The sequence below is a fragment of the Oryx dammah genome, unplaced genomic scaffold (assembly GCF_014754425.2).
Source record: "Oryx dammah isolate SB20612 unplaced genomic scaffold, SCBI_Odam_1.1 HiC_scaffold_26, whole genome shotgun sequence".
NCBI lineage: Eukaryota > Metazoa > Chordata > Mammalia > Artiodactyla > Bovidae > Oryx > Oryx dammah.
In genome coordinates this window covers 71,999,157-72,014,178 of record NW_024070210.1, presented here as the reverse complement: position 1 = coordinate 72,014,178, position 15,022 = coordinate 71,999,157, and the positions used below count along the sequence as shown (strand labels likewise).

The window sequence follows — 15,022 nt, the reverse complement described above, 5'->3', positions numbered from 1 at the left end:
TGGGTATTGTTCAAAATAATTTTTTATTACATATATAGCTTATACAACATACTTATTTCATTGGTTGGTATTTAATTATCATGCATGTTTACTTTTCCAATTTTTAAATAATCTTTTAAAAAGATTTATCAGAAAATGGTAAGAAAATTGGTATTAACTGAACTGAAATCTTAAAATCTCTATGTTTAGTCTTCCTCACATTCCTTCAAAAAGAAAATAAACCCTAAAGAACTTAATCTCTCTAATCTGCATCAAAAATTATAAGGCAAAGAAATATCTTATGACTCTTCAGCAGCTGGATGTAATTTTTCTAGCTACCATCTCCCTGATGATCAAATCAAGAAAGAAAAGAAAGTTCCAAGTTTATAACTACATTTAGTTTAGAAGCTCAGATGAGATCCAAGTTAGAAATATCTAATTCCTATGTATAAAAATTAAACTCATTCCTACCTTGATTTGACAATTTCTTTCTCATATATATCTTCAATCACCTGTTGTTAAAAATATAAAAATGTTTAATATCTCAAATAATTTTTTTCAGACTCTGAGAGTTTTCAGTTACTGAGATTACATAAAACAAGTTGATTAGGAAAGCTATCAAATATTACTTCTAGTGAAATAATACTTCAGAGATATTTTTTATAGTCCTTATATTCCTCAAAACGTAAAATAGCAAGAAAGCAAAGTAGTAGAAAAAATAAATATGTCTGCATAAAAATAATTATAGAAATAATTATTAAAATGACATATTTATTTCATTTCTAGGGAAAACAAAAATTCACAAGAGCAGGATAATTTTTAAAACATAGTTTTAACAAGGAATACTAAATGCTAGCAGGCTTCATCTAAGAGTTTTAACAATGTGTTTTCAAAAATCAGAAAGCAAACTGAAAGCACAAAGAAATAACAGAAACAAACGCCATTCTGTTTTCCAAATGCATGATAAAACCTCTGATTTCCATTTATTTGGGTTGGGGGGGTAAAATGGTATAATCCCTAAGAATTCAGGTTCTGGAGTTGGAAGCCTGATTCAAACCAGCCACCTTCACTGCTGATGGCTACAACCTCTGCAAGTGCCTGACTGCTCTAAGGCTGTTTCCCAGTATACAAAAAGGATCTAATTATACTATTAACTACCCCATGGGTTTGCTAAAAAACAACACACATAAAGAATTCAGCCCAGGTCCTTGCATATGGTGAGCCTTTAATAATAGCTAACAGTAGCAGAAGTAATAGTAGTGCTAGTGATGAGTAGGTTAAAAAAAAGGTTAAAATTATAAAGTGCTTTAACATGGTATAATATAATTTTATGGTAACTATAATATCTTTTAATTGCTCAGAGTATATCTGTCAAATAAATGTTTGTGGATGGTAAAGGCAGAAAGATAATGAGGCAAGCAAATCTTGAATTTATATGAAATTTCTGTTTTTTTCTGCTTTTTTATTAAAATCTAAATTATTAAAAAATAATAAAATGAAGGGTATAATCTTCTTTAAATACCAAGTTAAAATAAATTTTTTCTAAACAGGCATACATAGCTTCATCTAGAATTATCTCTAGTATTAACTAAAATGATCTGAATATAAATTTAATCTCTAAAAATTTGATCTAATTAGGTTCAACTCAATCTAGTAGTGTCATCAAGATAATTTTGTTATCAATGAAACATGACTCTAGGAACCCCCAGACCCACAATATACAAACAACATAAAGTAAGATAAGGCAACCTGGCCAATAATTAAGAGTAACTAACGTATGTCAAGTTTAATATCTTCCTAATGAACAAAATGGGATTGCTGGCAAAACAAATATATTTACAGATAAAACATTTAAGCTCAAATAATAAGAAATTTGGGGTTCAGTTTTACTAAGAGTGCCTAAAGTATCACAATTCAATTCATAATGGCAAAGCTTTATATCAGTCTTTACTACACATTAAGGGGCATGCAATATGTCAGCTCTATTTCATGTAAGGACCTCTTTTTAAGAACCTATTTCAGTAAGAATTAATCCTACGTTTAGGCTTCTTTTCTTTTCAATTATTCTAAACTGTGTCACATGAATCCCAAGACCATTCTCTAACTGAATATGACTGGCCCCACACCTCTGATCCTCTACACTAAACAAGTCACCCCTCTTCTACCGTTATTACGGATCTTTATTGAAGTTCATCAACCAGAAAACAATAGATTCTATCCTAGGTGAACTGTCAAAAAAACTGTAGGAATACTGCTGTATATTTACAAAGATATTCATTACATGGTCATCTAATAATGATAAATCAAAAACAATCTAAGAATCTATGAAGAGGAAAATCCACACACACTTTTTAAAAGCTTAAAGGAAACAGAACAAATGATAGAGGTTATCACTGAGAAACGATCTTTTATTCTCATATGTGTGGCCTCTGTACTTTTCAAATTTTCTCTTATGAGTAATCACTAGTTTAGAAAACCATTCATTTTAACTTTAAAAAAGGTGAAAAGCTTTTGATGAGTCAGCTCTTGAAAAAGAGATACAAAGAGCATACTTACTCAAAAAGGATGCTGCAAATCAAAAATACTTACCTTTATATCAAAGGGTGACTTTTTCTTGATATGGGGTGCCCAATATTTACATGCTAACTGCAAAAGTAAACAGTATAAATAGTAAGTCATATATTCATATGGCTGTAGAGCTAAAAGACCAAGATCAGTCAGTAACAAGCACTTCTGGAACAGGGCCATGTTAAATAAGAGTCATTTACCTACTAAGGGGACTACATGGGCTTGTAGACCAGTTAGCATCTTTGGCCACAATCCAATGAATGTCAGTAATGCCCTGCATGGCAACCTGCTACTGTGATTTTAAAAACAAAACAAGACATACTTTTCTAATTACCCCTAGGGGAAAGTTAATAACCACAGTCAAACATCTTCAGCATAGAGCTAAGGAAACACAGGTTTAGAAAAATTAAATGAGCTGCCCACGATAAAATGTTCACAAGAGAGCCAGTACTAAACACCAGATTCAAAGTCCTCAGGAATGTTGATCTGCAAAACAATAAATCGTTAAGTGATTAGCACACACTCAGGAGGACTTCTTTGGTGGCACAGTGGTAAAGAATCCGCCTGCCAATGCAGAAGTCAGTCAATTTAGTCGCTCAGTCATGTCCAGTTCTTTGCGAACCCACGGACTGCAGCACACCAGGCCTCTCTGTCCATCACCAACTCCTGGAGCTTGCTCAAACCCATGTCCATCAAGTCAGTGATGCCATCCAACCATCTCATCCTCTGTCGTTCTTTCTCCTCCTGCCTTCAATCTTTCCCAGCATCAGGGTCTTTTCTAATAAGTCAGTTCTTGAATCACATGGCCAAAGGCTCCAATGCAGGAGACTGGGTCTCAATCCTTTCATCAGAAAAATCCCCTGGAGAAGGAAATGGCAACCCACTCCAGTATTCTTGCCTGGGAAATCCCATGGATAGAGAGCCTGGCGGGCTCAGTCCATGGGGTCACAAAAGAATCAGACTAAACAACAATAACAGTAGTCTATTAAGTGGATAGCATTATGTCTCAAAAGAAACAATGTACATACTTTAAGAAAACTTTATTGCTAAAAAATGCTTATCATTAAAAAAGTGAGATCACAGAATTCAGACATCTGATCTTCTTTATAACTAAATTTCAACCTCTACACCTCATTCACTCAATTATCATTAGAAAGCACCTTCTCTGGTCAGGTGCACCAGGTGCTCAGAAATAATAGTGGAGGAGGGGCAGGGAAATGGTACTGTCCCTACATATTCTCTGTCCCCATCTCTGCCATCCTTCCTTTTGCGCTCCTGGCTTCTTTACATACACATCATAAGGCATCTGCACTTGCGTCTCCCCATACTGTTTGCCTGCTCTTCCCCAACGGGCTCTTTTTTTGGCATTCAGGTCTTAGGTCAAAAATCACCTCAGAGAGGACTTTCCTGACTGCTTTTATACACTCCACCTGCTCTGTCACAATGCTGTTTCATTTTCCTGATAGCAATGATCACTGTCTGAAACTACGCTGTTCATTTACTGACTCATCTCTAAACTGTAAGCTCCCTGAGGGGAAGAAACTAATACTTTCTACCAAAAATTTCAAGTATATGTGAAAAGAGGGTTCTAATCTAGTCTGGAGCTATGACAAACCTAAAGTGAAGTCGCTTGGTCGAGTCCAACTCTTTGCGACCTCATGGACTGTAGCCCACCAGGCTCCTCCATCCATGGGATTCTCCAGGCAAGAATACTGGAGTGGGTTGCCATTTCCTTCTCCAGGGGATCTTCCTGACCCAGAGATTGAGCCCAGGTCTCCTGCATTGCAGGAAGACACTTTAACCTCTGAGCCACCAGGGAACCCCATGACAAACCTAAACAGCATTTTTAAAAGCAGAGACATCACTTTGCTGACAAAAGTCCGTATAGTCAAAGCTATGGATTTTCCAGCAGTCATGTATAGAAGTGAGAGTTGGACTATAAAGGCTGAAAGCCCAAGAACTGTTGCTTTTGAATTGTGGTCCTGGAGAAGACTCTTGAGATCCCTTGGACAGCAAGGAGATCCAACTAGTCAATCCTAAAGGAAATCAATCTTGAATATTCACTGGAAGGACAGATGCTAAAGCTGAGGCTCCAATACTTTGGCCACCTGATGCGAAGAGCCGACTCACTGGAAGACTCTAATGCTGGCAAAGACTGAAGGCAGGGGGAGAAGGAGTGACAAGAGGATGAGATGGTTGGATGGCATCAGCGACTCACAAGGGAGACAGTGAAGGACAGGGAAGCCTGGTGTGCTGCAGTTCATGGGGTTGCAAAGAGTTGGACAGAACTTAGCGACTGAACCACCATAACAATCTAGTCTAAGTTACCTGCAAAAACCTCTCCAAATTGATGTAGATTGATGACAATGAATTAACCATATAAGAAAAGGGTGGGAGGAGCGGAGAGGATTAGGATTCTAAGTAGAGGGAACAATGTTGAAAGGCCAGGAGGTGAAAGATAACACAGCACAATTAAGTGCAGTTCAGTATGGCTAAAACACAATTAGAAAAGGGGAAATAACAGACAAAACTGGATATAAGCACAGGCTAGATTATAAAACACGTTGGATGATTCCAGTCATTATCCTAAGAGCAATTAGAACTCATTAGAAATTGTAAGAAGATAAGTGAGGTGATCAGGTTTGTACTTGGGTAAAATCACTCTGACAACAATATGAAAAATGAGCTCGAGGAGAGCAAGTGGAAAGACAGGAACACAGGTTAGGATACCTAAGTTCAGGAAGAAAACCATGGAAACCTGGCTTAAGGCACAGAAAGCAGATAGATTTAAGAGACATTTAGAATGTAGCAAAGTGCAGGCTAGGAAAAGAAGGACGCAAAGTGACTCCTATGCTTCTGCCCTGGCAGATCTGCTGAGCCACGGCACAGAGAAGAAAGAAGTTAGTGAGTAGTAAGTTCTACCTTGAGTTACTTGCACTGTTAGTCAATACCCCAAACAACAAATAAGGATTAGGAATGTTGCTAAGAGCTACCGGGATTGTATTTCCCTGTTCAAAGCCAACCGCGGTTCACAATAAGCCACAGTAACAGTTCTAGAGGAACACTGACGCATTAGCGTCGGAGACTGCTCTTCCTAGACGCGTTTGTTTGAAGCAAGTCTCTTGTCTGATTCTCATCGCTCCGCTCAAAGATCGAGGTTACTTTAAGGATAAGAATAAACCTATCCCTCCTTCAGCACTCAGTTCAGCATCACCTCTGCTACGGAATCTTGCCAGTCTCAGGTAGACTGAGGTGTTCCTTCTGCGACTTCATCGCTCCAGCGACAAACTCTAGCATAAAAGCTTTCTTTTCATGTTTCTGTATCCCCCGGAATGTGAACTCTTCAGGGCAGAGCCTCTTTAACCATGGTTTCCCCAAGAGCTAGTACGGTGGCTGGCACACAGCACATACACTTTAGTAAAAAGACCTGAGTTAATGAATCGATGAACAAATGCCTCCTGGATGCTCCCTTCCGGAGGAAAATTCCACCCCCTGGCCTCAGAGTCCTCATCCCTTCACACACACCAGACTCGCCCCAGCCCACCTGGGTCACGAACTCTGCGTTGATCTGGGACACCGTAGGGGCCACGATTTTCTTGGGCTGAGCAGGGGCCGTCATGGCAGCACTCTCTCCGCTCCAATGGAAAAAAAAGGACCGCTCCGAGCAGCGGTGAATCTGATGAACTTCCCCGAAGAGGCGATTGCAGCTGCCTAATTCCAAGATGCAAAAATTCGGCGGGGCAGAATATCCTCAAGGTTTACAGTCTCGAGGGGAACGCGTACCGCAAATTGTACATTCTTCGGGAAGCGGAACACAACAAGGCCGGAAGTGCATGCAAGGTGTCGGCTCTGAGCTAGAGAAGCAAGAGCTTCTCTCTCTCCCGCTTCTGCCCCCTAGTGGGAAACCGACAGAAAAACGCCAGCGAGACTGGATTGATGTCTCAGTGGCCTGATAGACGGTGTTGGTGGAGGTTTTGTTGTTAGCGTTGGGGAGGAAGAGGGAGACTTGGGATTCTTTCAACCCTAAAAAAAAAAAAAAAAAAGTAGTGAAAAAAAAATTAGACGGGGAAGCAAGGATTGATTTTAACTTTTTAAAAAGATTCATGGAAATATAAATTAGTCTGTAATGAACTGCACATATTTTGTGTGAAATTCGATCTTTTTTTCATAGGCACACATTTGTGAAGCCATTACCGAAGTCATAATAATAAGTATATCCAGTGTCTCTAAAAATTTCCTACTACTCCCGTGCGATCCATTCTTATCTCTCTTCTACCCATCCACTGGGTAGAAGTGATCTTTTTGTCACTATGCGTGCTAAGCCGCTTCAGTCGTGTCCGACTCTTTGCGACCTCACGGACTGCAGCCCACCAGGCTCCTCTGTCCATGGGATTTCCCAGGCAAGAATACTGGAGTGGGTTGCCATTTCCTTCTCCAGGGGATCTTCCTGATCCAGAGATCAAACCTGTGTCTCAGCATCTCCTGCACTGGCAGGTAGATTCTTTATCACTGAGCAACCTGGAAAACCCCTCTGTCACTATAGAAAAAGATATGTACTATATTATTTCATTTTTGTAAAATCCTATTAAAAGTATATTAACCTACAGATTAATATAAATGTATATGAATCTATAATCTATTAATCTTACGTATATTCATCTGTAGGTTAATATACTTTTAATATAATTTTACAAATATGAAATAATATAGTATGTACATTTTTCTTTCTTTTTTTCACTCAACATAATGATTTTTATTATTTATCCATCTTATTGGCTGAGCTGGGTCTTTGTTGCTGTGTTTGGGCTTTCCCTAGTTGTGGTTCAGTTCAGTTCAGTTCAGTTCAGTCGCTCAGTCATGTCCGACTCTGCGACCCCGTGAATCGCAGCACGCCAGGCCTCCCTGTCCATCACCAACTCCCGGAGTTCACTCAGACTCACGTCCATCGAGTCCGTGATGCCATCCAGCCATCTCATCCTGGGTCGTCCCCTTCTCCTCCTGCCCCCAATCCCTCCCAGCATCAGAGTCTTTTCCAATGAGTCAACTCTTCGCATGAGGTGGCCAAAGTACTGGAGTTTCAGCTTTAGCATCATTCCTTCCAAAGAAATCCCAGGGTTGATCTCCGTCAGAATGGACTGGTTGGATCTCCTTGCAGTCCAAGGGACTCTCAAGAGTCTTCTCCAACACCACAGTTGAAAAAGCGTCAATTCTTCGGCGCTCAGCCTTCTTCACAGTCCAACTCTCACATCCATACATGACCACTGGAAAAACCATAGCCTTGACTAGACAGAGGCTATTCTTTTTTGCAGTGCACAGGCTTCTCTTTGTAGAGGCCTCTCTTGTTTCAGAGCACAGATTCCAGGCACACGAGCTTCAGTAGTTGCAGCATCTGGGCTCAGTAGTTGTGACTGTAAAGCCCTAGAGCATGTGATCAGTAATTGTGGTGCATAGGCTTAGCTGCTCCAGAGCACGTGGAATCTCCCTGGACCAGGAATTGAACCAGTGGCCCCTGAATTGGCAGGTGGATTCTCATCCACTGTACCATGACGGAAGTCCAACATAATTATTTTGAGGTTCATCCATGTTGATGCATGTATTAATAGTTCATTCCTTTTTATGGCTGCTGCTGCTGCTGCTAAGTCGCTTCAGTCGTGTCCAACTCTGTGCAATCCCATAGACGGCAACCCATCAGACTCCACCGTCCCTGGGATTCTCCAGGCAAGAACACTGGAGTGGGTTGCCATTTCCTTCTCCAATGCATGAAAGTGAAAAGTGAAAGTGAAGTCACTGAGTCATGTCCAACTCTCAGCGACCCCATGGATTGCAGCCTACCAGGCTCCTCCGTCTTATGGACATACCACTATTTGTTAACCTACACATCTATGGATGAGCATTTGAATTGTTTCCAGTTCTTGACTATTCCAAATAATGCACTAAGAGCATTCTTAATGTAGACATGTGTTTCCCTTTCTCAAGTAAATACATAGGAGTGGAATAGTTGGGTCATACGGTAGGTGTACGCTTAAATTTTAAGAAACTGACTATTTTCCAAAGTAGTTGTACTATTTATATTCACAACAGCAGTGTATGAGAGGTCCAATTCCACTTCTTTCTCATCCACACTTGGTATAGTCTTTTTAATTTTTGCCATTTTAATAGTTATGTGGCATATCTCATTGTAACTTTAATTTGTATTGGCCTAATGACTACTGATGTTGAGTGTCCCTGTGCTTCTTTGCCATTCATGATTGTGGAATCCTCTATTCAAGTCATTTGCCCAATTTTTAAATTGAATTGCTAGTTTTATCTTATCATTGAGTTTGAACTCATACTTCTACCACTCCCAAATCCATTCAAAAATTAAACATGTGTCTCTAGTAAACCTTGCCTGGAATACCATAGGCAAGAAACTGGCAATCCAGTTGCCTCTAGGGAGAAAGTACTGGGAGAGGGAAGAACAGGAGCAAGGGAAGTCTTATTTTACATTTTATACCCTTTTGAAACATTTGAATTTTGTAATGTCTATAGCCTGTTTGAGAATAAACAGTTGAGAAAGAAAACAAAAGTGTCTGTAAACATGAAAATTAAATATGGAGTCCTTTTCTTCTCCTAATTTCTATGGTATAAAGTTTAAGAACTAAAGATGATTTGCATGATCATAATTTCAAATGCAACAGATTTTGAATACATAAAGTAATTACACTTTAATCACAAATAAAGTCTATAAAACAAAAGGTAAAATAAGATTTTCTGAATAGCTTTTATGATGAGTGTTGAAAGGTAGGTACGATTTTGACAAACATCAGGGAGGGAACTCAGCACATTAGAAGGCAAACTCATTCCAAGAGTGAATGAAAGGCTCTAAATGAAAATAGAGATTTACAGATAATATAAGAGCTTGTAATGATGACTCCACTCATTTCCTTCTTTATATATTCAGTATACATCTGAGAATGTAACAACATCAGATACTGTTTTATACTGTATCTTTAAAACATAAAATCATGCCTTCTCTTGCTTTCCAGAAACATGTATTGTTAACAACAGTTTAACTCAATGGTTCTCAAGTGTCATTTCAATACAGCAATAACATAACTTGTGTAAGTGCAAACTTTCAGGCCCAGGCCCAAATACTGAATCAGAAACTCTGAGGGTGCAGCTCATCAATCTCTGCTTTTAACAAGCCCTCTAGAAGATTCCAGTGCACACTGAAGTTTGAAAACCACTAATCAACAGGGACAATTAACATCATTAAGAACAAAAAGCAGTGGGAGCCCTGGAAATGGAGTGCTAGGGTAAATCAAAAAGCCTTCCAGAGGAAGCAGTGTTTAAGTTCAAACATCAAAGAATGAATAGAAGCTAGTCAATACAGATGTAAAATATTACATGTTCCATGAACACCATTGAACCACTTTTCTTTTTCAGTTTAGTTCTTTTTTTCCTCTAATAGAATTCTGTTTCTCTAATGGAATAGTGCTAATAGAATTCCAGCAGTTAGCCCTGAAATTCTAACCCCTCCTAACTGACAATAAGAGAAATCTCAACAAGAAAGGAATTAAGTGTGTTCTTTCGCTGCTTCTGAAGAGCAGATACTCTGCATGAAACAGTCCTAGCCAACATCAGTTCTAATAAAGGATTCCTGAAAGACATGCAGACTTCAAACATGGTTACTGTTAAATCACTTCAGTCGTGTCCAACTCTGTGCGACCCCATAGATGGCAGCCCACCAGGCTCCCCTGTCCCTGGGATTCTCCAGGCAAGAACATTGGAATGGGTTGCCATTTCCTTCTCCAGTGCATGAAAGTGAAAAGTGAAAGTGAAGTTGCTTAGTCGTGTCCGACTCTTAGCGACCCCGTGGACTGCAGCCCACCAGGCTCCTCCGTACATGGGATTCTCCAGGCAAGAGTACTGGAGTGGGGGGCCATTGCCATGGTGCTATCCCCTAAAAACTGTGTGCAATTACCATTGGTTATCTTACATAATATAAATTGAAATCTGATTTCTGCATATTAAACTTTAGTTTCCTTCCATAATGATGGACTTCCCTGGTGGCTCAGATGGTAAAGCATCTGTCTACAATGTGGGAGACCTGGGTTCGATCCCTGCATCGGGAAGATACCCTGGAGAAGGAAATGGCAATCCACTCCAGTACTATTGCCTGGAAAATCCCATGGACAGAGGAGCCTGGTAGGCTACAGTCCATGGGTTTGCAAAGAAATGAGGGACTTCATTTAATTTTAATTTAATGATGGAATAAAAACAAATTAAACCTGGCTCAACTAAATCTCTTCTTTGAATAGAGTATGAAAGTTTGTATCTAATTTAAATTCATACTATGTTGGAAAGATGAGTTCAGTCACTCAGTCGTGTCCGACTCTTTGTGACCCCATGGACTGCAGCACGCCAGGCCTCCCTGTCCATCACCAATTCCTGGAGTTTACCCAAACTCATGTCCATTGAGTTGGTGATGCCATCCAACCATCTCATGCTCTGTTGTCCCCTTCTCCTCCTGCCTTCAATCTTTCCCAGCATCAGGGTCTTTGAGGTCAGGTCAAATGAGTCGGCTCTTTGCATCAGGTGGCCAAAGTATTAGAGTTTCAGCTTCAGCATCAGTCCTTGCAATGAACACTCAGGACTGATCTCCTTTAGAATGGACTGGTTGGATCTCCCTGTAGTCCAAAGGACTCTCAAGAGTCTTCTCCAATGCCACTGTTCAAAAGCATCAATTCTTCAGCACTCAGCTTTCTTTATAGTCCCAACTCTCACATCCATACATGACTACTGGAAAAACCATAGCTCTGACTAGATGGACTTTTGTTGGCAAAGTAATGTCTCTGCATTTTAATATGCTGTCTAGGTTGGTCAGAGCTTTTCATCCAAGGAGTAAGTGTCTTTTAATTTCAGGGCTGCAGTCACCATCTGCAGTGATTTTGGAGCCCCCAAAAATAAAGTTTCTGTTTCCCCATCTATTTCCCATGAAGTGATGGGACCAGATGCCATAATCTTAGTTTTCTGAATGTTGAGCTTTAAGCCAACTTTTTCACTCTACTCTTTCACTTTCATCAAGAGGCTTTTTAGCTCCTCTTCACTTTCTGCCATAAGGGTGGTGTCATCTGCATATCTGAGGTAATTGATATTTCTTCCAGCAATCTTGATTACAGCTTGTGCTTCTTCCAGCCCAGCATTTCTCATGATGTACTCTGCATATAAGTTAAATAAGCAGGGTGACAACATACAGCCTTATGTACTCCTTTTCCTATTTGGAACCAGTCTGTTGTTCTAGTCCAGTTCTAACTGTTGCTTCCTGAACTGTATACAGATTTCTCAAGAGGCAGGTCAGGTTGTCTGGTATTCCCATCTCTTTCAGAATTTTCCACAGTTTGTTGAGATCCACACAGTCAAATGCTTTGGCATAGCAATAAAGCTGAAGTAGATGTTTTTCTGGAACTCTCTTGCTTTTTCAGTGTTGGCAATTTGATCTCTGGTTCCTCTGCCTTTTCTAAAACCAGCTTGAACATCTGGAAGCTCACGGTTCAGGTATTGTTGAAGCCTGGCTTGGAGAATTTTAAGCATTACTTTACTAGCGTGTGAGATGAGTGCAATTGTGTGGTAGTTTGAGCATTCTTTGGCATTGCCTTTGTTTGGGATTGGAATGAAAACTGACCTGTCCTGTGGCCACTGCTGAGTTTTCCAAATTTGCTGGCATTTTGAGTGCAGCACTTTCACAGCATCATCTTTTAGGATTTGAAATAGCTCAACTGGAATTCCATCATCTTCACTAGCTTTGTTTGTAGTAATACTTCCTAAGGCCACTTGACTTCACATTCCAGGATGTCTGACTCTAGGTGAGTGATCACACCATTGTGATTATCTGGGTTGTGAATATCTTTTTTGTACAGTTCTTCTGTGTATTCTTGCCTCCTCTTCTTAATATCTTCTGCTTCTGTTAGGTCCATACCATTTCTGTCCTTTATCGAGCCCATCTTTGCATGAAATGTTCCCTTGGTATCTCTCATTTTCTTGAAGAGATCTCTAGTCTTTCCCATTCTATTGTTTTCCTCTATTTCATTGCACTGATCACTGAAGGAGGCTTTCTTATCTCTCCTTGCTATCCCTTGGAACTCTGCATTCAAATGGGTATAAGTTTCCTTTCTCCTTTGCTTTTCGCTTCTCTTCTTTTCACAGCTATTTGGAAGGCCTACTCGGACAGCCATGTTGCTCTTTTGCATTTCTTTTCCATGGGGATGGTCTTGATCCCTGTTTCCTGCACAATGTTATGAACCTCTGTCCAGTTCATCAGGCACTCTGTATCAGATCTAGTCCCTTAAATCTATTTCTCACTTCCACTGTATAATCGTAAAGGATTGGATTTAGGTCATAACTGAATGGTCTAGTAGTTTTCCCTACTTTCTTCAATTCAAGTCTGGATTTGGCAATAAGGAGTTCATGATCTGAGTCACAGTCAGCTCCCAATCTTGTTTTTGCTGATTGTATAGAGCTTCTCCATCTTTGGCTGCAAAGAATATATCAATCTGATTTTGGTATTGCCCATCTGGTGATGTCCATGTGTAGAGTCTTCTCTTGAGTTGTTGGAAGAGGGTGTTCGCTATGACCAGTGCATTCTCTTGGCAAAACTCCATTAGCCTTTGCCCTGCTGTACTCATTCTGTACTCCAAGGCCGAATTTGCCTGTTACTCCGGGTGTTTTTTGACTTCCTACTTTGGCATTCCAGTCCCCTATAATGAAAAGGACATCTTTTTGGGGTGCTCGTTCTAAAAGGTCTTATAGGTCTTCATACAACCGTTCAACTTCAGCTTCTTCAGCACTACTGATGGGGGGCATAGACTTGGATTACCGTGATATTGAATGGTTTGCCTTGGAAACGAACAGAGATCATTCTGTCATTTTTAAGATTGAATCCAAGTACTGCATTTCGGACTCTTGTTGACTATGATGGCTACTCCATTTCTTCTAAGGGATTCTTGCCCACAGTAGTAAATATAATGGTTATCTGAGTCAAATTCACTGATTCCAGTCTATTTTAGTTAGCTGATTCCTAAAATTTTGACGTTCACACTTGCCATCTCCTGTTTGACCACTTCCAATTTGCCTTGATTCATGGACATAACATTCCAGGTTCCTATGCAATATTGGTGTTTACAGCATTGGACCTTGCTTCCATCACCAGTCACATCCACAACTGGGTGTTGTTTTTGCTTTGGCTCCATCTCTTCACTCTTCTTGGAGTTATTTCTTCACTGATCTCCAGTAGCATATTGGGCACCTACCAACCTGGGGAGTTCATCTTTCAGTGTCCTATCTTTTTGCCTTTTCATATTGTTCTTGGGGTTTTCAAGGCAAGAATACGGAGGTGGTTTGCCATTCCCTTCTCCAGCAGACCACATCCTGTCAGAAGTCTCCACCATGACCGGTCTGTCCTGGTGGCTCTATGCAGCATGGCTCATAGTTTCACTGAGCTAGACGAGGCTGTGGTCCCTGTGATAAGACTGGCTAGTTTTCTGTGATTGTGGTTTCAGTTTGCTTGCCCTCTGATGCCTTCTCTCAGCACCTACCGTCTTACTGGGGTTTCTCTGATCTTGGACGTGGGGTAATCTCCTCAGCTGCTCACCACAGCAGCACCGCGCAGCCACCGCTCTTATGTAGGTAAGATGGAATCAGGAATAACAAGAATATGTATTGGAGGAAATAACTTTGTTTCTTCAGTAAAAATCTGGGGAGGGAGGCCAATGAGGAGGATAAATGGACAAGCATATCATGTGAATTGCAAGGGAGTTAACATATCCTTTTGCAAGTGATAAGAAGCTATCAAAGAAACTTATTATGAAGAAGGAAGCAAACAATTAACTATGTTAGAAAGTTCAGTGGAAAAGATAGATTGGAGTGGGCCCTGGAGTGTTTGCCTATCGGTACCTTGTTTCTATTCTATATGATTTTCCCTTTAAAAAAAAGTCCAAACTGTGTAATTGACATTTTAAAAATATTCCGAAATTTGAATTTTTCAAGAATCATCATCTTTCATTCCACATACATTTTCTCCTAATAGGCCCCATGTGTGTGCTCAGTCACGTCTGTGACCCCATGAACTGTAGCCTTCCAGGCTCCTCTGTCCATGGAATCTTCCAGTGAAGGATACCGGAGAGGGTTGTCATTTACTACTCCAGGGGATCTTCCCAACTCAGGGATCAAACCCATGTCTTTTACATTTCCTGCACTGGCAGGCAGATTCTTTACCACTGCACCACCAGGGAAGTCCCTAATAGGCCCTATGGCAGTACAAAACAACAATTCCACTAACTCAGTCAAACTGTCTCAGTAAGTAATCATGCTACAGCCTGCTCCTGTCCAAATGAAAATTTCTTCTACTTTTGTTTAAAGATATTTAAAACTTTATTTTTTTTTTCAGAAAACTGAAGTAATTGATTCAACAATAATAACAGTTTGAGCATGCAGCAAA

The 15,022-nt window shown here is 40.2% G+C and overlaps 1 protein-coding gene across 1 annotated transcript in view; it reads right to left on the bottom strand.

Annotated features, from left to right (window-relative positions):
- The window catches only part of AQR (aquarius intron-binding spliceosomal factor), an 83,729-nt gene extending 77,209 nt beyond the window's left edge, over positions 1–6,520 (bottom strand). Inside the window, exons 1-3 of the mRNA XM_040226986.1 lie at positions 6,092–6,520; positions 2,569–2,625; positions 451–491 (exon numbers count right to left, since the gene is read on the bottom strand). Of these exons, the coding sequence (XP_040082920.1) occupies positions 451–491; positions 2,569–2,625; positions 6,092–6,166 (173 nt within the window). The 5' untranslated portion in view covers positions 6,167–6,520. The remainder of the gene's footprint in view (positions 1–450; positions 492–2,568; positions 2,626–6,091) is intronic.
- Between the last annotated feature and the right edge of the window lie 8,502 nt (positions 6,521–15,022).